Genomic DNA, 23,055 nt, shown 5'->3' with positions numbered 1-23,055 from the left:
TCTTGAACATTTTGAGAATATCTTTAAACATATGCCAGAGCTCAGTTAACATCCCGTGACTAAAGGTAGAAAATGTCCCACTTTGTTTTTCTTTAAACATATACCTGCTCATGCCACAGCCAGAGAAAGAAAGGATTCCAGCTGGCACAGGGTTTATGACTGTCAAATTAATTCTCAGGCTAAGCTTCAAGGTGGGAGGGGTCTGTGTGGGATTTATTTATTTACTTTTTTATTTTCATGATTTAAAAAAAATGCTGTGTAAAACACTGTCATTTAATGACAGGAAGCAAATGCTCTCTTTTTGGCGAGTGTTTCATAGCTTATTCTTGTTTATATGAAGTTGTAGAAATCTTGTTTTAAAATACGCTTAAAGTAGAGATTGTGTTCTTGGGTTTATCATGTTTTTCCTGTACTGTGTATACACAGAAGATTGTACATTATTGAAAGCCCTTTTTTTTTGTGGAAAACAGGATTGGGAAAAAGAGGTTTATGTAAGAATGCAAAATAACTTCCCGAGACTATTGGCACAGAGTGACCATAAAACCTCAACAGCACATTGTGCAGTGACATTGTAACAATTTGCTTTAGCACCTTTGCAGCCTTCTCAGAAAGCCCTGCTCCACAGAACACATGGCGTGGTATCAGTTGACTGTTTTTTTCCAGAATCAGTTCTTTACATGCATGTTTTTGTGATTAGCTGCTGTTGCACAATTAATTGAAACTGAAGATTTGCTTTGTATTTAGCTTTTTACGTGTATATTTTTGTCTGCATATATTTAATACATTCCAAAACTTAGAAAATTACAGTCTGCATGGGTGTGCAAGCTATTTGTTTTATAGCCTGTGCATTGGGATTCTCTGCATTTTAGTTTTAGCTGGTGTTCTTTTGATACACATTTACCAAGAGTCACTTGTGTCGAGGTAGGGAGCGGAGTGTACATGCTGCTAAGGAAGGGCAGAATCCAGCTGCGCTGCCCATTCCTTCACGGACCCTCGAGGATTTTTTCTTAGCTTTGATTTTGTTAGTTTTGATTCTCTTATAGCCCAGAATATCAAGCAGATCTAATGTGTAAGTAGTTCCTAATGTTGCTGACAGTGAGTAAGAATGCAAAATGCTTGATCTCATGTTGATGGTGCTCCCACGGTGCCCGGTGCTTCGTTCCATAGCTGGGTTAGCTCTGCCACAGGGCTGTGGGGATGATTTGCCATGTGGGTTTGCTCAGCCAAAATCCTTCTGCCAAAATACAGATTTTTAGTTCTGTGGTTTACCTATGGCATCAGCAGCCTCTCTGTGGTTTGTGAAGGGGATTCAACGACCCATCTCGGCTCAGGGTCCAGGCACAGGCAGTGGGAATCAGCAGCAGCTCCGGAGCAGCTCGGTGCTCCATGCTCGATCCTGGGTCGGTGTTGAAGAGGCCTCGGAGGCTTCTCCAGAGGTCGCTTTTCCGGCCCGATCCTGCCCTGACCAGCGTCTCACAGCGCCGTCCTTGGAGCGCCCGTCCTGGGAGCACCCGGCAGCGTGCAGCCCTAACCCTGCGTCCGTGGCCCTTCCGTCATCGTGGAGAGGGAGGAGGTCTCTGCCAGCCCCACAAGTGCCCCTTGGCCAACCGTAACCATCCCAGGCAGCTCCCTCCAGACACGCGGAGCTGCCAGGCATTCAGCTGCCTTGGAAAAGGGATTTGTGTTTCCTCCCTCAGGAGGGAGGTCCAGGGAGACGGACTGGAGTAAGGGAGAAAACTCCTGGCAGAGTTTCCTGTGCCCAGCGGCCGCAGAACGGGCTCAGCCCTTGCAGCGATGAGCCAGATACCCCAAGGAGTGCTCAGTGCTCACCCAGAGGTTCCTTTAGGGGCTAAAGCACAACCACTCCGTTAGGCTTTTTGTTTTTTTTTACTTTATATTGTCTGTGGATACAGGTTGTATAAATACTGTTTTAAATGAAAAAATGAATCTGAATGGACCCCTCGCTCAAAACAAGGAGACAAATTAAAAACCCCAGGATCTGGGATTTGTTGCCAGCGTTTCCCAAGCCCAGCAGGTTGTGCCACCCACAGCAGCTCCTGCTCGTGGCACATGCTGTTCAAGTGCTTGGTGCTTCACCGCTCCGAGCATCCATCTCCTGCGCTTTATACAGGGGAAGGATATTTCATTTTGAATGACTTGATGTGCCCTTGGGTCAGCAGTGAGCAAGAGCTGTGGGATCAGCCCCGTGCCTGCTGGCGAGGGCGGAGGAGAGCGTGTGCGGACACATCCCCGCGCCGGGAGAAGCTGCAATGAACCCGTGTGCGTGTCGCAGCGCTGCGCCCGCGCTCACACGGTACCAGTGATTCACTCGCTCGTTCTTCTGGTGTCAAGGAAGCCGTCGCAGTACATAGAGGGGCAAAATTCTTAACATAAGAAGTGCTCTCGTAAAACTGTTTTCATGAAATACAAACTGCTGTCCCACACGGGACAAAGTGTGAAGCTGGTTTTTTATGGGCGATCATTGGAACTACCGTGAACTTTGGGTGACACTGGCAGTGCCGGTTCCCACTGCAGGAGCTGATCCCTTTGCGCATTCACAGCGCGCCCGAACACGTGCGTTCTGGTCACAGAAATAACTGGCGAGGGTGTTTTGGGGTTTGGATTTACTTTCATGGGAGGAGAAAGGAAGAGCTCGTCATGTTCTTAATCGTAGTTCAAAATACTCCCTGTAATGGTACACGCAGCTCCTGGTGTTTCTAATCAGCCTTGTCCTTTCCATATTCCCAAGCACAGCATAGGAGGCTTTCGGCTTAGCAAGTTAAGTAACTGCTAATGATGTGCACCTGCTAGAACCGAGATTCATTTAAAGTTGAGGGGAAAAAAAAAATACTCTGCAGCTCTCATGGTGGAAGGAACTGCCTGCACCCACAGGGAGGAATGTGATCCCGCTTGCAGCGGCATGTGTGCAGCTCCAGACCTGCAGCAGTGTAACTGGGAAGTTGTCTGTCCTAGAATGTCAAACGATTAAGTAAGTCCCTGTAAAATGTTTCTGAGCTATTTGACTTGCTGCCTTAATCTGCTGGAAAAAGAAGAGGCAGTGGAGAAGTCAGATCCCCGCTTTGGGGCTCAGTGAGTTTCTCACTGACTTCACTAGCAAAACTGGCTGGAAAAAAGCAGTAGAAAAACTCCTTATGGTGCAACTTGGCTTTTTATCATGCCACAAAGACCTTTTAGTACTCAGGCAGCGATCGTAATCCCTTTCCATGCATGTGTTTTCTTTTGGCAAATACTGCTGTGATGCAGCCAGCCTGCTAACATGCGATGGCTCCTCTTCAGAGGCAGCAAAAAATGCAGAGAAGTGACTTGCCAGGTGCTTTTGTGACCTCGTGTGTCTTTGCTTGCCCGTTCTTTAACTGGCAGTTTGAGGTGACACGTGGATAGGTGACATAGGATGGTGTTTTCCATAGGGGATGAGCGTAGCGTTGTCCCTTTCCAGCGCATCCCTGCCTTGGAGCCCACCTTGCCCTTGAGGGCCAGGGCACGGGCTCTGCATGGAACATTCCCGGAGGACAGTGGAGAAACAGCTGGTGTTCTCTGCTTGCCTGTGTTTTATTTTGACTTTGAATCTACCGGGGCAGCATAGATGAAGTATGGCCTGCAAGGGCCATGCGGGTAAATGGTGTTTACCCCTTTGGAAGATACTGCCTGGACTCGAGGCCAGGCCAGGTGGAAGTGCATAGGGCCTGGGAATGAAAGCCAGATGATGAAACTGGATACGGCAAAAAGCCCTGAGCCAGCAAGGAGATGCAGGATAAACCGTCGTTGCCAACGGCGAGGGAGGTGAAGGCAGCACTCTGCAACTGCAGACCCCGTGTTGAGTTACAACCATAACAGCGCGTGTTTGTGCCACACCGTGCGGGGAGCGTGCGTTGCGCCAGGAGCCGTTCCCTTGCAGGGGCTGGGACACTTCATCTGAGGGAGGTGAGCCGAGCCTGGGGGACTCGGTATTGCTCTTCAGGCTTCTGAAGGCTCAGTCACATCTATACGTGTATGTGTATATATATATATTTAAAAAATACGTATTTTGTTTTTCCTTCTTCGCCTGGGTACCAATTGGGCAACCTGGGCGTGCTGGGAGCGCCCCGCGGGCTGCGCTCCGGGCTTTTCCCACCTTTCCTCCACGCGGACGGGGAGGCACCGCGCGGGCTGCTCCTGGGCACTGACAGCCCCGGAAATTAAACCCGGAAGGGGAACCGGTTAAAAGCCCGACTAAATCAATGTTGTTTTTCTATGGCAACTGAAACAACATAATTGTTTAAGGGATAAATTTTTATTGCTAATGATTTTTTTAAGACAGAAAGTTTTTACATTGTTTATACCGCAAGCCTTTTAAATGTATCTCTTTTTTTAAGGGAGCAGAAGCAGCTGAGCTCAGTTGAACGCGGTTAGAGGAGAGGAGCGATGGCCTCGGAACGCCCAGTCCGTATAAAGCAGCGTGTCCTTAACAGCATTACTGTTTTGCAGGAAGAGAAGTTTCTGTGGCCAGTCGTATCTGAAATAGTATTTACGAAATAGCAAGTGCACCCGGGGTTAGGAAGTGAAAAACGGACAAAAGCTGCTGTAGAGTTGGACCTTCTGGTGCAAAGTTATTAGAAGGATTTCAAAGGACACCTTCGAAGTAGAGGAACCCCTATGGAAATGTATAATTATAATGATTACATGCTCTCCCTACCACTCTAAGTATCTTTTTCCCTTATAAAACTTAATATGGAGTATGGCATAGAGAGCACGAATTGCTATCATAGCAAATCCTAAAATCCTAGGATCCTAAAAGTACGTGTATCCTTCGTGGCTGTTAAACAGCCTTAGATGATATTTTCTTGGGCGGGATACAGAGCTATTTGTGAGGGAGATTTGGGTTTCTTCTTTTTTGGGGGGTGATTGTGAGGGCAGAAATGTCTAGGATTCCTGGCCGTGTCTAGGATTCCTGTGTGTTTTGTCATCCAAGAAACGCATACGTGGAGTTACAGTGGGTTTTGCTATTGCGTTTGTTTAAAAAACAAAACAGGGCTGAAGGGCTTGCAAGGGGCAGCTTGAGGAATTTTTTCCACTGAGATACAATCAAGGGCAGGAAATCATGGAAGCGGAGCTGTGGTTTTGCCTCCATGTTTTCGTCAGTTAATTAATGGGTAGCAGCTCCTCTCTCCAGTGCAGGTTAGCCGTTCCCGGAGCTCGGGATCCTGTAAGAGGTCACTCGCGCTTCCTTTGGCCTGCGGTCATTCCGTGAGGATGGGAGCGCCGGGGATGCCGAGCCGCCTTCCCGGATGTCGCGTGGGAAACGGCCCGGCCTCCCGCTCGGCTGCAGAGCCGCCCGGAAGGACGGGAGCTGCCCCAGCGCTCCCGGCTCCGGCATCTTCCAGCGGGAAGGATCCAGCCGAGCAGAGCGGGGGACTCGGCTCGCGCTCCCCCAAGCAATCCCGCCCTCTCCCTCTGCGTCTGTATTTTCTTTTTAATCAGCCGGGGCTCTTCCCTCCCCTGCTTTTTTACTGTATTTTTATAGTTGGAATTCTGCTTTCCTAATTTCTCTTGTTTCACATTTAACTTCTTCAGAGAATTTCATTAATAGCTGTTGCAATTAAAAATCATAAATAAACTCAGCACCAGCTGCCCAAGTGGCTGGCGTGGTGTATCTGGAACATAATGTGGTCTGTTCAGGGCAGCAGCACAATGCAATTTATCCCCACACCTGAGGGAATGAATTTCACAACTATAATTGCCACAATATAATTCTTATTAATGTTGTGCTATAATTCCTATTAATTCCAAAGGGCTAGTAAATGCATTAGGACTTGTCAACATATTATTTTACACTGTTTATGGTCTGTAGAATTACGCTCTTCAGTATTGTATTGCATAAAGAAAAGCCTTAAAATTGCCTTTAATTGCAGGAGGGAAAAAAAAATAAACATTTTCTGTTCAGGCACTGCGAAAGAAGGAAGGATCCTGTTGTTTGAGGACCAATGAAATTGAATTTTAAATCAGTCCTTTGAACATTCTGCCACGCAACAAGCTGTTTATGAAAATATGTAAATGTCTGTCTTGGTCACTATAAAACGAACCACTGGTGTCTTTCTGTAGGAATAAATCACTGTAACCAAGACAGCTTTATACAATTAAAAATAACCGTCTTCCCACAAAGTAAGGCAAAAGTAGGGAAATTGCAACAAATACAGAATGTGTCGGCTTGCTGCACTCTTACTTTATCCTTGCCTTACGTCGCTACCCTGCTCTTCCAGGCAGTGAATATGATGAAGAGGAAGTAGACTATGAGGAGTCGGACAGCGACGAGTCCTGGACTACGGAAAGTGCCATCAGCTCCGAAGCCATCCTCAGTTCCATGTGCATGAACGGCGGGGATGAGAAACCTTTTGCCTGTCCTGTTCCTGGATGTAAAAAAAGATACAAGGTAAGCAGCCATGCAGAGCTACCCTGTCTCCAGCTGCTGCGCTGAGGGGAGGAAAAACAAGCCTCTAAAATCAATTTATGCCTTCCTCATTTAATAGACTTTCCACATGTATTTTTGTGGTATTTTAGTGTCATATGTGTTCTGCTCACTGTGTTCCTCTCAAGCACAGCCAAGATGAAAAGTTTTATGAAGAATGTCGTATTTTGCATCTCTGTCTGTCGAGAGAGGTTACAAATTGTGACTGTTTTAAGACGTTTGCCTGACGCATTTTAACGAGCTTTCCCCTATGCAGACAAATGAGCTGCAGAAGGCAGGCGGCTGCCGCAGCCGCAGTGACCTCGGCCCCATCCCGGAGCCGCGCGTCGCTCCCGAAGCGGGAATGTGCCCGTGGTACCTTCTTCTGGCAGAGCTGGTGGCTGGAAAATGGGGTTTCATGTTTGGAAAGCCCGAGGTGGCCTTGCCAAGGCCAAACCTTGCGAGATCCTGGCCCGGCTCCGCTCTGAGACCTGCACCGGTCTGTCCGGGCTGGAGCGCTGGGCTCGACCCCTCAGCTTGGACGGTCTGGGGGCTTGTATTAGCCTCCGTCCTGAAGGATTCTGCCCGCTTATGGGAGTGAAACCTCCTTGGCTTTGAGCCTCGAGGCGGCTCCGCGGAGCACTCGGGGCTGCTGCCGCACCGGAGCCAGCGTGGGCAAGAGAGAAATTGCAGTGTCCATCTCTGCAGTACTCCGGAGCCATGGAAATTTGGGATCTGAAGTAGCATATTGACCTTAGGGAACAAAAGGGAACCAAAATGTGAAAGAGAATTACAGGAAGACTAATAATGTTTGAGATGAATCAGTTGTGACAACAACAGACGGTTCATGGAAACGTGTGGTTGATGGGAACGTGCCTGAGAGGTCTCCTGCTCCTGCGCCAGGAGCACCGGAAAGGGTCGTGGAGATGGATTAGTGCTACAAGAGTCCCCTAAACCTGGGCAACGAAACGTGTCCGTGTGTGGAAGGGCCCCAAATCCCTTGTGCCGCGGCGAGGCCGGATCACAAGGAAGGCTGAGCGCAGCCTTGGGCAGAGGGAGAGGCTTTGGGGAATGGCTTTGGGCCACCCTGCTCGGATTGATGCTTTCCTCGCGTGCAGCAGGAGCTGCGTGGGAGGAAGGTACAGGGTGAAAGCTAAATCCCTAGCTGGGGAAGCAAGCAGGCCGTGGTGGGAGTTAGAAGTCCCTGTGCCCGCAGGGCACTGGGGCAGCGCAGAAAATGTTTGTTTAATGTGAAGGCTCCAAGGAGAAGCCTGTGATTTGCTGCATATCCTGCCTGTTCCTTGTGTGACCACCAGCCCCTCTACCTTTTATTGCCCCAATAACCCAGGCTGCTGCTGCCTGCGCTGCCTCCGTGCTGAGCGTGGGGCTGTCTGGGGACACCTTGTGAACCCCTGATGCCACAACAGCCACGTGGGGAATGGATCCGTGACCCACAGAGGGGCCGGCAGGCAGAGAGCAGCAGCAGAGAAAAAGGACCGTATCTTGCTGCGAGACTCGCCCTGTTCAGGCCAGATAGGAAAAGACATTTCCTTTAGCTCAGCCTCACCTCATCTCTCTTCTCAGTCACTTCTGTTTCCTCCCTTTTTTCAGTCTAATTTGTATGTGTATATGTATATTCTTTGTGTTTTTGTCTTTGTTTCCTTCCTGTTTGGTCGTATCTCGGCTGTGTTTCTTGTTTCCTGTTCACCTTCCCCCTCTTCGCCTGCGTGGGAGCCCCGGGATCTCCTGGTGGGCGCCGGGTGCTCGCGGCCCGGGCTCTGGAACCGGCTTTATTTTATTAACATACACAACCTCTCGCCTGCGAAAACGCGTCGGTGCCGAGCGCTCTGCATGGTGTGGCACGGATTTTTCTTGATGGGCCAAAGTTTCTGGAAGAAAAAGACTTACTTTTTTGTTTTTTAATGGCTTGTAAATGTGTTTGGGCTATTCAAAACCAGCTGAAATCTGGAGTACGCTGACGGGAGGCTTCAAACAGAGCTCTCTGAACTAATTTCTGGACCTTCCTTTATTTTTTTCCCTCTAATTATGGCTACTGAGAGCAAAAATGATAGGTATTTTGCAGTTCGCTATTTAAAGCTTTTGTTGTTGACATCGTTTGCATTAGAAGCCTTAAAGCTGATGTTTGGAGAACCACCCTTGTTACTCAAGGGACCTGAGATGCATTTTGCTTCTCACGAGCCTCCGGCAGCACGGTTGGGCCGTGCGGGTTCGCCCTGCGCCCCGCTCCGCGGGGAGCCCTCGCTGTCCTGTGGCAGTGAGGGGCGGCTCAGCAGGTCGGTGACAGGTCGCCGTGGGGTAAATACTGCCCCTTATTGAATCCGCCTGTTGTTGGGCTGTGTTGTGCAATGGGAGCCATGGGAGGAGGGCCCAGGTGTAGCTTCAGCACCAGTTTGCTTTGGCAGAGCCGTGGGCCGCCACCTCGGACACGCGGGAGCTGCCCTGTTTCCCCAACCGCCCCTTGACCAGTTAGTTCCACCCAGGTTTGTGTTTCAGAGCTTCCGTATCCTTATCTGCCTGGACTCCTCCCCCGCCAGGAGGGTGTTTTCCACACGTGAGGTCCTTCAGGATGCAGCAGTGTCGGTGTCACGATGGCCGGGGGGGGGAGCCCCTAACACCTGCTGTAGTCTGAGGGACCCCCAGAGCGATCGCTCCTAAAAACTAAGGGTCTAAACAGACTTCTGCTCAGACCTCCAGAATAAACACGGGTTTGGGGGAGCGGGGGGGTTACTTTATTTTTACAATTTCACTGCCGTGACAGCAGACTAGCAGCTCACCCCCTCCTGGAAGACCCGTGTCCCTGGCAGTGCTTGGATGTTGCCGAATGCCCTACGGCAAACGCAGTGACATCTCGTGTCACCTAGTGCCACCCCAGCAGCGACCGGCTAGTCCGTCGGGCGCGAGCGCTCCTGCACTGCCTGTGTGACAGCCGCGACGCGCGGCCCCAGGATCTCAGGTAACGGGCAGGGGTTTCCCCAGCAGCTCCGGAAGGTTCTCGAAGGCCACACTGCGGCCTCTCCCCACAGCACAACTTGCTACCACAACTTCGTTCTCAGCACCCTCAGCCGAGAAGCAGCCGGCGCTAAAGGCTCCTATTGGTCTGTGACCCGTGTTGGGGGCTCCACAGACTCATGTCCCACAGCTCCATGGGGCGGAGCAGGAACAGGGCCTGTGAGCAGTCACCAAACAGGCCGTGTCTGTCTGTGAGGAGGTGCAGCAGTCTGGGCTGCACCTTTGCCCTCGTGGCCCCCGAGTGCGCGAGTGATGAGCGACAGGGCTGGATTTTGCAGGGCAGGAGGGGAGCCTGGCGGCTGTGCAGGAGCTGGGGGTGGTTCCTGCAGTTCTGCCCATCCTGGGGCTCTGTGAGCTGCTCCCATTGCTGCCGCCCACGCCGTGGTGTGACCTGACGTGAGCGCAGACCTGGGTTGACACGAGCCGGGGACGCCATCTCAGGAGCCTGCAACAAAACTTGAGATTCTCTCTGAGTAAATCCCATCAGGAGATGGGGGAGAAGAAAAGGAGGCGTTTACCAGAGAGTGGTGTCGAACATGTGACGTTCAGGTCTTCTCTGAAGTTTCCTTTGTGGTGGAGGAAGAGTCTCCTGAGGGTGAAACGGTTGTCGCTGTGTGCACGTTGGGGAGGGTGGTTTTAGGTAGCACCTTGTCTGATTCCTCCGATGGCCTCAAGTCCTGGGGAGCTGCTGCTGCGGAACCTGCGGATCCCTGTGAGTGAAGGTGGAGCCGGCCGGGAGAGCCGGGCGCCCTGTGCTGGGAACAGCAGTGCTCGGCAAGGGCAGAACCCTGGAAACACCCTGAAAATAGAGTGGGTTAGGGTCACCCCTGTTAACCAGTTTTAATTGTTGTAGCTTAAAAACATGAGAGAGAAGTACCTAGAAGGTGCAGAGAGGACACGGCCGAGCCACAGAGCAGCTTTTTTGTTTGTTTTCCTGGAGAGCCCTGGAACAGGCTGCCCAGGGAGGCTGTGCAGTCTCCTTCTCTGGAGCTCTTCCAAACCCACGTGGATGCCACCCTGTGCCACGTGTCCCTGCTGGAGCAGGGCTGGGGTTGGACTAGGTGATCTCTAGAGGTCCCTTCTGGCCTCAACCGTTCTGTGATTCTGTGATTGCACTAGTGAAAGCCCTATCCTATTTATCCCCAAATCCAAACTGTTTGAACGAAAGCAACAAAATACTCTGGGAAGGAGACAGTAGTTGAGATGAATCTTAACGTCACTACGAGGTAGACCACAACACTTTGTTCCATTCTTGCCAGAAAAATGTGGAAAAAGGAGGAGAGTGGTAAGATTTGGACCCTGTGCAGTGCCATGGTGTTGGTCCATGTGCCAGAGCGTTGCTCGGTGACGGTGCTGGTGTCACCGTGGGGTCCTCAGAGCGCTGGCGCCTGCTCTCCCTCGCCCCGCTGCAGCAGAGCCGAGGTCATGTCTGATCCTGTTAAATGGTAATTTTGGAAGTGCGACACACAGGAACTAGAGGTGTTGCCACCTTGTCTCACGCTTAAGTAAGTAAGTAAAAAAAAAATCTTGCATGTCTAGCACAGAGCCAGTTTCTAACCAACACTGTCCATTTTGCCCATAATACTGTCAATTTTGGGGCACGCAGCAGAAGCCAGAGCGTTCCCAGCCGGCCTGCCAGCTCACGTGTCCCTTTCTTGCCCGCAGAATGTGAACGGTATCAAGTACCACGCCAAGAACGGCCACCGAACGCAGATCCGCGTACGCAAACCCTTCAAATGCCGCTGCGGGAAGAGTTACAAGACAGCTCAGGGCCTGCGGCACCACACAATCAATTTCCACCCCCCCGTGTCTGCCGAGATCATCAGGAAGATGCAGCAATAACAGGCTGGTCACAAACGTGCCAAGAAACCCTCACCAGCAGTTGCTGATTTTGAGAACAGCCACCTTTTTTTCAGGGGAAGCACTCAGCAACCCTTTAAAGAATTAAATGCATGCTTTAAAAATTTTCTGTAATTTTGGAATGATGTATCTTTGTAGAGTTAATGATTTTGTACATTTGCACATGTAATCATCATACCCATTTTCATTACTTCTTTGAGATTAAGGTGCTAAAGAAAAAAGAAAAAAAGAAAAAAAAAAAAAAAGCTATACGTTCTTCAGAACATTTTTCTCCAAAACAAAAACCGAGGCAGGGGGGGCGTCGCGTGTCTAGTTGTACCGAAGCGGTGACGAGGAGGAGAGCTTGGCACTGACCTGATTTCAAGATTGTAACGTCATGAAGACTTTCACTGCATCTGTCAATGCGTGTGCAAAACCAAAACGATCCCACCCTTGTCCGACTCTCGTGAACATGCCTTACATAACGGAGTTATCAGTGGGGTAGCAAGTCGTGTAGGTAATGGAAATATAAATAAGAAAGAATGTTTAACATAATATGCTAAAAATATTTTCATACTTAAATAACATACATAAAAAGTGTGCTTGCTGTATTTTATATTATCTTGCAAATCTTTTTTTTTTTTTCTCCTCTTGAAATGCTGAAACTCTTGCCATTTGAACTAGTAAACAATCACTTTAGTGTTAGGAATTTTTTTTTTTACAAGATGTCATATTACATTCATGCCCATCAAACTTTTGAGGACCAATATCCCAGTCCAACTAAACATCTCCCCCTGAACTATCAGAAAGACACTTGGAAAAACTTAAGTGCAAATTTGTGTGTGTGTGAGAAACAATTCTCTTCATCTCGGATGAAGGTTTAAAGCACTTTGTAGTTCTCTATTGCCAACAGATTTAATGTTGTATGTGTTGCCAACTCTTGCAACTTACTGTACGAGCATGTGCCTGTGGTTGCAAATAAAAATCAAGAATCCACCCGTGGTTTAAGGAGGTCCCTTATTTGCGCTGGGGCGTTTCTGCTGCCTCTCCTTCCTGCTCGCTGCGCTGCGAGCTTCACCTTTGTACTTTGCTGTTGCCTCTCGGGGCGGCCGCTGCCCTCCAGGGGCTGTGCTGGGAGCTCCGGCCCCAGCGGAGGCTCCGGCGCTGCCGCCTGGGCTGGCTCCTCTCCCCGGTGCCGGCCCTGCAGCTGGAGGCAGCCCCGGCCCTGCGCGACCCCCTCCTCAGCCCCTGCCCCCAACAACCCCCTTCTGCAGAAAGGGGGAGGGAGGAAGTCATGGTTTTAGGTACCATAATCAATGCTCATTAGTTCCTGTAATTACAAGAGCAAGCTCCTGTCTATGAGAAATAAGCTTTCCCTTTATTTTTTTCCTAAGGCTTTAAAAGAAAACTTTGTAAATATGACAATTACCTAGTCTCCAGCGGAGCAAAAAAATCTCTTTAAATTATTTGGGTCCTCCTAGGGTGTTTTTTTAAACACTTGGGTGTTTAGAGAGACCTCCACTTTTCCCAACCCTGGTGCGGTGCCAGTGGCTGCTCTGCACCACACGGGCAGCTGGGGTGAAGGATGATGCAGACAGGAGAGTTAGTGGCACCCAGAGGCGCCCCCTTCTCCCTGGTGCAGTTTTGGCAACAGATCTGGTAAGCGAAACACATTCTGGCTCTGCTCCTAGTGCAAGAAACTACGGGCTGGGTAAGTTAGTTCAACAGCTAAACAGTTGTAAAGTGTCATTGTTGCATGTGAAGCCCTTGCAGCTATAAAAACGAAATTCCAGTTTCTATTTACCTATTCCTTGTGACAGTATTATTAAACAGGTAAAGATGGGACTATTTTGTTATACTGTGTATAGTGAATGTATTGTACTGTGTCTGTGAAAAGTGTGCTTTAAATTATATTTTCATATGTTTTGTTGGGGACAAAGTACTTTAAGTTTGAAAGTGACAGAGGTTTGTTATAGAACTGAAGGCAACTTAATGAATTCCTGTCAAGAAAGCTGCTTATAAATGTAAATCAAATCACATTTAAAATAAACTGCCTCTGACCTAACCTGACTCCTCTTCACTTGTCACTAACCTGGGGCATTAAAAGTCCTGGTGCTGGGCAGGATCTTGGGTATTTCCCTTTGCTAGCAAACTCCTCCTAGTCAGTAACGAGCTGCAGTAACTTAACACATAGTTTACATGGGGCACTACAAAAGCAAAATCAGGTTTCACAGGTTGTTTCCATGCCCATCAGAGCCCAGTTCAGCCTGCTGACATGGACCTGATACTCATGGCCCGGAGCCCCTCCTGTAGTGGCAGGACATGAGCTTCCTCTTCGGGGTTTTCTAAAGGAGAAATCACTAAAACCAAGGTGTGGATTCCACCTTTGAGGCTATTTCACCAGAGGCAGCCAAAAGAAAGGACCACCGACTCCATGAATAATTCTGCTTTTAATGTAACAAGACTATTGTACAACAGGTGGAAAGCAAATTTACTTACTACATTTATTATAAAATATTTAGATATACACACATGTTACTGGAAAGAAATATGCAAAGTTAAAAAGCAAGTTTGAAAGCCCAAATCCGAAAGGAACACAATTCACTGCTGTGAAAAACGTAACCACGTTTTCTACTGAATGCAAGTGCAGCAAAACAGCAATGATTTTAAACAGTTATTTTCCAGGCATTCTAAGCAGAGCAGTTTCTTTCTACTCAAAAACACAGCCCTAAAGCGTAACGTACTTCAGGTTACTCCTTAAGGCAGGTGTCTCACGTGTGAAACGCAGGTGCCCGTCCTCCCTGCTGCATTTCAAAGTGAACTAGGAAACTACGTTCTCATGGGGTGGGTTATGTAACTTTGATTTAACTGTCACTCAAAGAAAAACTACACAAATTTACTGTGTGAAACATCTGCTTATTGCGATTTTAGTCATGCCTCAGTTAGTCAAGAGAAACCTCAGGAGATTTATTATTATATTTTTTTTACAGCTAAAAGCATCATGAAGCTGGTCTCATTGTGAGGCTAAGGTAATTCCTATGCCCTTAACAGATTCCACTAAATAAGGGAATAAATAGATACAGACACAACCAAGTCTTGAGCATAATGTTAGCTGAGGAGAGAGGACAACCCACTAGCAGCTTGCGGCCAAGATGTGTCACGGCTCCGTGAGGTGCAAGAGCTTTAATCCCAAGTCTGCCTTGTTCCAGGCAGGCTGCACTGTTTTTGTTCTACAGGTGGACTACTCATTTGAAGGTGCTTCTTTTTAAGCTACACTGCAAAACAAAGTATTTAATCAAAATTTAAAACATTCTGATCGAAGTGAGTCTGCACGTGCCTCTCAAATCCCTGCTGATCGTAGTCGGGTGGGAACTGCTCGCTGCACATGGGGCAGACCTTCCAGTGGCTCTCGACGTGCTCCTCAAACTTGCTCTGGTCGTAGTTGGGCGGGAACATCACGTCACAGAGAGGGCACTTCTTGTGCAAGTCAAAACTGCACGAGAGGAGGAGAAGAAAATTCAGTTCACTGAAGAGAAGCTTTACTATGAGTTTAAGTTTGAGCAGACCTTGGATATGTAGGAGAGTATCATGCTGTTAATTAAGTCTCAGCTGAAAATGAGCAATATCCTTAAAGCAGTTCTACTCAGCACTTTCTGAATAAGGCAGCGTTGAGGAAGCTGCATCATTTTGACATAATTCCAGCTACCACTGAACACAGATCTATACAGTCTTAATGGCCAAGGAGTTTCATGGGAAACCACGCTCCGTGCTCATAAATGCTTGCTCTTAGCAAACATAACACTTTATAAAAGCTCTAAACTTAGCTTCACAATTAGGTTGCAAAGAGGGAGGAAAAACTGAAGTTTTTCATTTGCTTTCTGAAAATATTGCCCACGGTCAGTCAAAATGAGCTACAGCACAGGGAGTCCCCCCAGTCCAAGCTAACTGTAAAGCAAACCCGCTCTGAGAACACTTCCCTCCTCACCCAACGCCCCAGCCCCACTCAGGGTGGCGCAGTCCAGCGTCCCAGGAACCCGTCTGGGCCGTTACACAGCAACAGGAGACAAACATTCACCTGGAGTCAAAGCAAAAACCTGTTCCACGTTCATGCAGAAGGAGACTCGGAGGATCAGGAGCAGAGGGCACGGTGTTGTCATCATCCTATCAAAAAGGACAAACCAAGGATGTTTAATACCAGCTAAGGACAGATTTTTCTCCCCGCGCGGCACCGCGGAGGCGCCCAGCGGCGCCCGCCCGCCGCCCGCTCCTGGCAAGGGCCTCAGTGCCACATCCCTGAGCTGGAAAACGAAGAAACCCCCAGTGGTTCTTTAGGCAGTAACAAACTGCATTTTACAGCGTCTGCGTTCTGCTCTGCAAACGGGTAGGACAGCACAAACCTACTCAGCAAAACTAGGGGCCAACAAGACCTTTGAAAATATCAACACTTGAGTTTCGTAGATCAGTTTGCTTCCTGTTGGAAGGAGGCAGCGCACACAGGAATTAGGGATGATTTAGCTGACGCACATCCATCAGAAACACGCAAGCATGTGCCAGGAGCCACGTGCACCAGCATCCGTACCATGGCTTATGCAGACAGCCAGTATATTCACACACATTTGGAGCTGGGGCTAACATGCTTTGGTCTTGTGAAGGGAGAACGGCCGCACAGGAACATCCCTCAGTGCTTCCCTTCTCCTGCCAACAGCTGTTTGGTCTCAACCATTTACAGCTGCATTAAGCAGCCAGCGGCCTCACTGTGACAGCTGCTGGCAACAGAGACTCCTGTCTGACCTGCTTGCTTTGCACCTGCAGCAAAGAGGGCACCTGGTTTTGAAATATGACTCATTTCTTCCATCGTGAAAGAGGAGGCAGGCATAAAGAGGAAAAACTGAAGTACTGGGGAGCTATAACATAGTAGTTCAGGCAGTACCAGAAACAGGACAAACTAGCTGGACTACCAGACCCTAAGCACATGTAGAACTAAGAAAATGAATGCACGTCCTTCTTCCAAAAACAGTTCTGTTACAAAGACAGGCCTAACTTAAATGCAATTCCCTTAGAACAGACTTTCTTATAATCCTTTTCTGTCTGTCACTCAATTACTCCGTGGCCAGAGGGCACTTTTTGCCCAACACAAATATTAGGCAACAATTGGTGAGGTGGAGAGACACTGGCCCAGGGCACGGGCTCCTCAGGCTCACGCCCCACGGCTGCGCTTTGCTCAGGGCACGGCAACACCCGCAGAGGAACAGCAGCACTTGAGGACTCAGTAGCCTGGGAGGATCTCGCTGCTATTCTGAGGGCAGGTGACTGCCACATACTGCTGCTGAGGAGGCTGAGCTGAACACAACAACCGCTAAGAAAATCCTCTTTCCTTAACTTGCAGCAGGAAGGCAGGAGATGTTTTACTCTACTGACAGAAATCTATTTGTGCCCATTCAGACGGGGAGGACTCCTAAAACGTCCCAATCAACTGGGAGCCACACAAGGACAGACAGTTCTGGCTTGGTTCACAGCCACTTAGTGCCGGTTTCTCCCAGTTAGTCTAAGCAAATATTCTTTATTCACCTGGATGATACCAGCTTGAAAAGCTCAGGTAATATTTTAAGAAGGTTTGCTCTCTCACAGCAGAACAAACTCGCAGCGCAGACGAGACAAGCGGGTTGAGGGACTGCACAGCGAGAGGCCCCCGGAGCAAGGCCCGTCCCGCAGACCCTGCGGAGGAGCCGTCGAGCCGGTCCCTGTGCCCAGGCAGCCCCGCGGCGCCTCTCCTGCCCCCGGAGCCTGCGCTCGGCTGCGCGTGTTCAGCCAGGCCGACCGCGTCCCGCAGCGACAGGCACAGGCAAACACGGGGCCTCGCCTGGAGAGGGGACCTGGGCACCTGGATACGGTTTTCTCCTTTCATGCCTATCCTATAGACCAGTAGTTGGCAGCAAAAATAATTTGCATGAGCAAGTGGAAAGCTAGCGCTAAGGCAAGGAGGGCAGGTCCTTACAGAGCCCACTGCTCTGCGTGACATCCCCCGGGGTGCTTCCTCCTCGGCATAATAAACAGAGCAGCTCGTCCCTCTCCGGGATCATGGTCACAGGACACTGAAGCCCAAGCTATGAAGAGTTCTGGAAAGGCTCTCAGGGCTCTTGGTCAAACCTGATGGTTCTTCATGGCAGCCAAACACACGGACATGTCCTGCTCCCAGGGAACGAGGTTTCAGGAGAAAACGGAATACAAAATGCAACCTCCAGTAGAAGTTTATATGCATTTGCACATGACTACGTAGGTCACAATTATCATCAACTCAGACTAACCAAGACAGGAAAAAAAAAAAAAAAAGCCAAAGGCAGGAAAGTCAGTGCAAGTTTCAGCATAACAGGAATGTAACCATCACCTGATCTCATTCTTTGCTAGCCAAGATAATCACCAGTAATAAAAATATCTCTCTCCACAGAGAAGTAGAAATAAAAGCTTACTGCTCGGAAATATGAGCAGGCTTGGGAATGCGAGCAAACATCACTCTCCTTAGGAACGTGGGAAACGGGCTCAGGTCACGCTGGGGACAAATGTCTCAGCAGAAGGATCATCTCAATCGTGACCTGGAGAATTTGCAACTCGGACGTAGGAGAGACAGTAACTGCGTGGAGGAGGCGCAGAGCGGGGCGGCTGCCGCGCGCTGCACTGAGCCCCAGGCACCGCCGCATCCCGAGGACAACTGGTGGCTGCATCCTGGGGAGGACGGGGAGCTCCCGCAGCTACCCAAGGCGCTGGGGAAGCCCTTCCTTCCTTCCCCAAGGGAAGGACGCCCCAACAGCCACGGGCTACGCAAACCCCCCTCTCCTCGCACCGAGCGCGCACCGAGCAGGGCACCCACCTGGCAGGGGAATAGAGCGCAGCAGCAAAGCACCAGACACTGGACTAGTACCCAATTTTGGCCCATATCCAGCCCAAAGGATAGTTAGTGTCTGGTATTACCTCTTGTCAATATAATGTAAAGACTGTCAAAGTTTCTGCTTGTGACAGGAAGATCATCTGAGTAGCAGCCCAGGTAGACTAAGAGTTGTATTGCTAAAGTGCATGACAGTAACATCAGCTCCACATGCTGACAGTGTCTTCACTGAGAGAGGAAACCAAGAGAAATGCTTTTCTGTTGATGAACAAGACTGATTTTAACCCTCTTACTGAGGAATTTCTAATGCTAACAAAATATGTAAAAAAAAAAAAAAAAAAAAAAAAAAAAAAAAAAAACACCCACACACCCAAACTTTTCCATATAGTGGAAAGAAAATACGATAGGTAGATCTTTTTCGTTACATAAGATGAAAACACATAAATAAATGATTACCCAGGAGTACAAAATTCATCTCGAGAGGTAGAAATTTGGTCTGTCAAATCTGTTCCACCACTGATAAACCACACAGATACAGACCAAGTCTGCAGGAAAAATGAACTTTATGAGAACTTCTGCGAAGGAGGAAGCTCCTGACTGGACTGAACGGGTGCGAGAGACCCGACTTCCCCCGACCTGCGTCTGCCGTTCCCAGACTCCTGCCCCCCATCATCTCCTGTCCTCTTCCCGGGTAGTTAAATTAATGGCCGGTTTGCAGCTACATTCAGGCTTACTGGCCAGCTGTTTGCTGCCTGCTAGAGTAGATAAGGAAAAAGCTGCTGTAATTTTTCCTTACCACAAGAATTTATATAGGTCTCTCTCTTCTGCCAAGTAATCCCTCAAACCTATAGGGAATCAGTATCTTTAAGACCTCCATAACATGCCAGATATGGCTGAAATTGGCAGCAGAAAACAAAAGCAGTATGCAGAAAGAAATAAAAATAGTGGCAGGAAGACAAACTGCAATCTCAGTACAGGGGAAGGAATTCCATCCTGAACGAACACCCAGCGCAGGGGACGTTACCAACTCACAGCAAAGCTCTAAGGAAGCTGTATAAATTGCAGGAGTGCTGGAATGGTTCCGGGAAGGCTTTAAACTCCAAGCACCACCAGCCTGCCCAGTGGAAACGCGCACATGGACAAATGCTCACAAGCAAATCCGAGATCTTTCCCCAACTTTGGGGAAGGGGCATCATAGCTGGAAACAGAACATCGTAACCTTTACAGGGGAAGAAGGTCAGCATGATGCAGGGGCAGGGATGTGTTTATAGGTTTGCAGTGGTTCTATCTAATCCTGTGCCAGAAAGCACTGCTGGGAGACGCATTCGCAATTTCTCCTCCATCTTCTACGTTGGCATTTACAAATTCTCACACTCAGTGGCACAGGAATGTAAACAGCAGCTGCAGGAGGCAGAGGCTCCACTCCAGGAGCTCTCCCAGCTGGATGGACTCTTCCGTGGGCTGCACGGGTATCTAAAATGAGGAGGAGTCCCATTTCTGACCTCAGCGCAAGCAGCAAAGCTTCTTCTACACGAACACACACACACATGCCTCATTTACCCCCTCTTGTCCCACAGATTGGAAAAGCCTACTTTGATCATTTTTGGAAAGTCCACCTACTTTTTTGGGTGTATACAACTTCTATTTAATTCTTCTATGTACTGTAATGTTTACCTTGGATCTTAAATAACTGCCATCTTAGATAAATAACGCAGACAAGTTCATCACTGTATCTGAAGCACTGCCAATATAAGCACTTGCACCAAAATAAGCACTTTCGTCTTCTCACAGTGAAAATAACGACAATTCCCTTAGGTTCTACACACAATATAAAGCTGTAGCTACTGGAGCGCAAAGTGGCAGATCACAGTAGTCCATACAATGACACACTTTCAAACAAGGCAGCAAGAATACCCATGTTTTTCCTCTGGAGGGAACAAAAGGGCCTAGGCCTTCCTGGTTGAAAAATATGTAGAACTGTATGTTATATAATTCATTTTTAGAAACAAATAGAACGAATGGCAGCTATTCATATTTATTCTATATTTTCTGTTTCTTTTGTGGAAATGGTATGTTCCCCTTCATTACAACTACCTATTTTCATGGAAATTTTCCCTGCTTATTTACTTATTTAAATATTGTGTCAAAATATGAATCTTTTTAGCATACTACTAAGTCACTCTAGAAGGATTACTGAATTATGTGTAATATCTGCCCACTCTACGCACACATCTGTTTTAGGGAAAAAGAAGCAAATGATTCTCCTTTGAAAGTCAAAGAATAAGGATATAAATTAATGATTTAAAGGCACCTTTTCTGATGTTGGACTTTGAGCCTGCTATATTCTTCCTATATCACTACGGAAAACATCTAAGCTGTGTCAGCAAATGAGCACAAGACTCTGGCACTTTCTTGGGTTTGCAAGAGGGCAAAGCACACAGACCAGGAAGAGCACCCTGCTAATTAAACTGAAGCAGACGCCCAAGGAAGAGAAGAGCTTGTCACATGCAGCGCCTACGTCAGGAACGACCAGACTAAATATGCAAGATGTGAAGTAAAGGTGGGCAACAGCGTTAGGCTCAGATTCTAGATCTTAAAGAGGCTGCAAAAGTTCTGACAGCTTCTCTAATTATTCTCAGTAATGGACACTGGGGGCAAAAGGCAGGAGGGAGAAATACATTTTTCTCCATTATAGGTGCTCAGCACCAGGGCTAAAATCATGCCTGTCTGAACACTGATCAGCTTCTGCAAAGGTTAATAGCAATTAAATGTGGCAAACTAGACTAAATGAGAAACAGGTCATGATACCAATGGTACTTGCAAAGAGCATAGTGCTTTGCAGAAAAGTATTTCTCGTTTAACATTTTTAAAGAAGCAAGAGGACTTAGAATAAGGAACAGTAGTATGCCTGTTCCTGTTCAAATGAAGACATATGGTACAATTTAGTACAGAAGCCAAATTACTGATACCATTTTTCCTCTTATATCAGAATATGCCTGAGAGCCGTATGTGTTAAAAAGCTAACCAGTTCCCACTTAAAACATACGAAGCCCTAAAAAGGAAATTAGTGAAGATCTGTCATTTTCAGTTTGATCAACTTTAAATAAGTCAATTAGCTCTTCCAGAGACATGTCTTCCAGTTAAAAAAAAAATCAAAATGAAAATTAATAAATGCAGATTTGTAAAACACAAGGCAAAAGATTAACGCGTCAGAATGAAATATTTAATACTACAGGCATTTTCATTCAGCATTTAACTGAACACACTTATCAGAATCCTTCAAATTTTGATTCATTCCATTACAGTTCAGCTTACATTTGAGCCTTCACTCTGTAACACACAGAGGTGAAATACCAAAATTAGATGAGATTATTTGGATTTTTTCCTTCTTAGTATTTTTTAAAAAATAGGTAGCTATAGTCCAGTAATGAGAAGAACCAGCAGTTAACTCAAGAGAGCAGAGGAACAAGTATATATTAATCATTGTTGATTGAGTTTTCTCCTTCACAAAAAGGAAAGTCACTTAAAATATTTTTCAGGGAAGATGATGAACTTCACATTTAATTGAAACAGGCTTAATAGAACCCAAAACTTCTGTCAGTTCTTGATTATTCATAAAAAAATAAAATAAAATAACAACACACACACAAGCAGAACAGTGACTTACGTTGCTGTCCTCAGGATCTTCCAAACCATCAGGCCGGCTAAGGTTGCGTGAAGGCTGACTGCAGACCACATCATCCTCCAGCTCCCAAAACGAAGTTCTCACTGGTGGTCTTTGGATCTCATCGGGATTAAAAGCCCCATCTGCTCCATCTGAAGAAAAGTCAGGAAAAACAGCGGGAGCAGTTTTTGGTCAGCAGAGTTGGTATTTTGAGATTACAGGTGTACTGCCTTAAAAAAGAAGCCTTCCCACATTTTCAGTTCAGCCAAGAAAAACCAACAGAAAAGATGTTCTTCAAAGCATATCTCTAAAGCTTGGCTCACCTTTGCAAACCTCACTGCTTCTCATAAAGACACTGTCTATTAGTGTATAGATTGATCGTACTTACTCATTTCTTAAAAAAAACAGCAAGATACAAATTATACCAAAGAAAAAAAAAAAATATCTACTGACCTCTCCTTTCCTGAATTGCATACGGGTTTCCATATTGCAATACTGGCAATCTACTAGGCACTGCAGGAATTGGTCCGTTTTCCTCCGAATACGGATTGCGAAAATGTAATGTCTGTTGTGAAATGTGTCCTTCCATCATCCTTCCATTTTGATTCCCTGGCGCCCTGCCAAGTTCCTGAATAATACAAAGTTCCCAATGTAGTTATAATCCATGCAATCACAGTAAAAGGTTTACATTTTTACTAAACTAAGGATTTAAAAAAAAAAAAAAAAAAAACTTGAAACAACTAAATCTGCTAAACTTGCTACTTGTTAATCTGCCAGCTGACCAGAGATGATGTTCCACTTAAAATTATCAGGAATACTGTTTTTTTTTTGTTTTTTTTTTTTGAAGGGAGAGAAGAAAAGGCAGCATTTGGTTTTGACGCTGAGTAGCAGTTTGTAGCTTGCAGTAACTGAAGGCACAAGAACACCTCAGACCTTCAAGAACTAGAACTAGAGGAGTAGGAACCTTCTTGTTCTTACGTTAGAAAGTGGACAGACCGACAATAAAAATGAGACAGGCTAAGCAGTAGTCTACATAAATAGCATGAAGCTGTCAGCTTCTAAGAAAGCATAAAGGGAATAGTAGTTAACAAGACCATTCCCAAGAGAATATTTTTGCTCAGTAGTTATTTATAGAATCTCTCTTTAAAACAGCATGGAAAATATATTTTCAAATAGGCATGTAATAGAAAAGTGACAACG

The 23,055-nt window shown here is 47.3% G+C and overlaps 2 protein-coding genes across 3 annotated transcripts in view; one reads left to right on the top strand and one right to left on the bottom strand.

Annotated features, from left to right (window-relative positions):
• Nucleotides 1-11,461, top strand: part of JAZF1 (JAZF zinc finger 1) — a 78,780-nt gene extending 67,319 nt beyond the window's left edge. The window contains exons 5-6 of the mRNA XM_088537670.1: nt 6,258-6,427; nt 11,138-11,461. Coding sequence (XP_088393796.1) covers nt 6,258-6,427; nt 11,138-11,314 — 347 coding nt within the window. The 3' untranslated portion in view covers nt 11,315-11,461. The remainder of the gene's footprint in view (nt 1-6,257; nt 6,428-11,137) is intronic.
• Nucleotides 11,462-14,191: 2,730 nt separating this feature from the next.
• TAX1BP1 (Tax1 binding protein 1) overlaps nt 14,192-23,055 on the bottom strand; it is a 53,969-nt gene continuing 45,105 nt past the window's right edge. For both annotated transcript variants that reach the window (XM_088537671.1, XM_088537672.1), the window contains 4 exons: nt 22,309-22,483; nt 21,859-22,007; nt 15,387-15,472; nt 14,192-14,804 (listed from right to left, as the gene is read on the bottom strand). In XM_088537671.1, the coding sequence (XP_088393797.1) occupies nt 14,603-14,804; nt 15,387-15,472; nt 21,859-22,007; nt 22,309-22,483 (612 nt within the window). In that variant the 3' untranslated portion in view covers nt 14,192-14,602. The remainder of the gene's footprint in view (nt 14,805-15,386; nt 15,473-21,858; nt 22,008-22,308; nt 22,484-23,055) is intronic.

Source organism: Tinamus guttatus, unplaced genomic scaffold (genome assembly GCF_059628265.1).
Source record: "Tinamus guttatus ecotype Peru unplaced genomic scaffold, ASM5962826v1 Tinamus_guttatus_pri_ptg000843l, whole genome shotgun sequence".
Lineage (NCBI taxonomy): Eukaryota > Metazoa > Chordata > Aves > Tinamiformes > Tinamidae > Tinamus > Tinamus guttatus.
The sequence above is the reverse complement of the archived record's forward strand: the minus strand, read 5'-3'. Positions and strand labels throughout refer to the sequence as shown.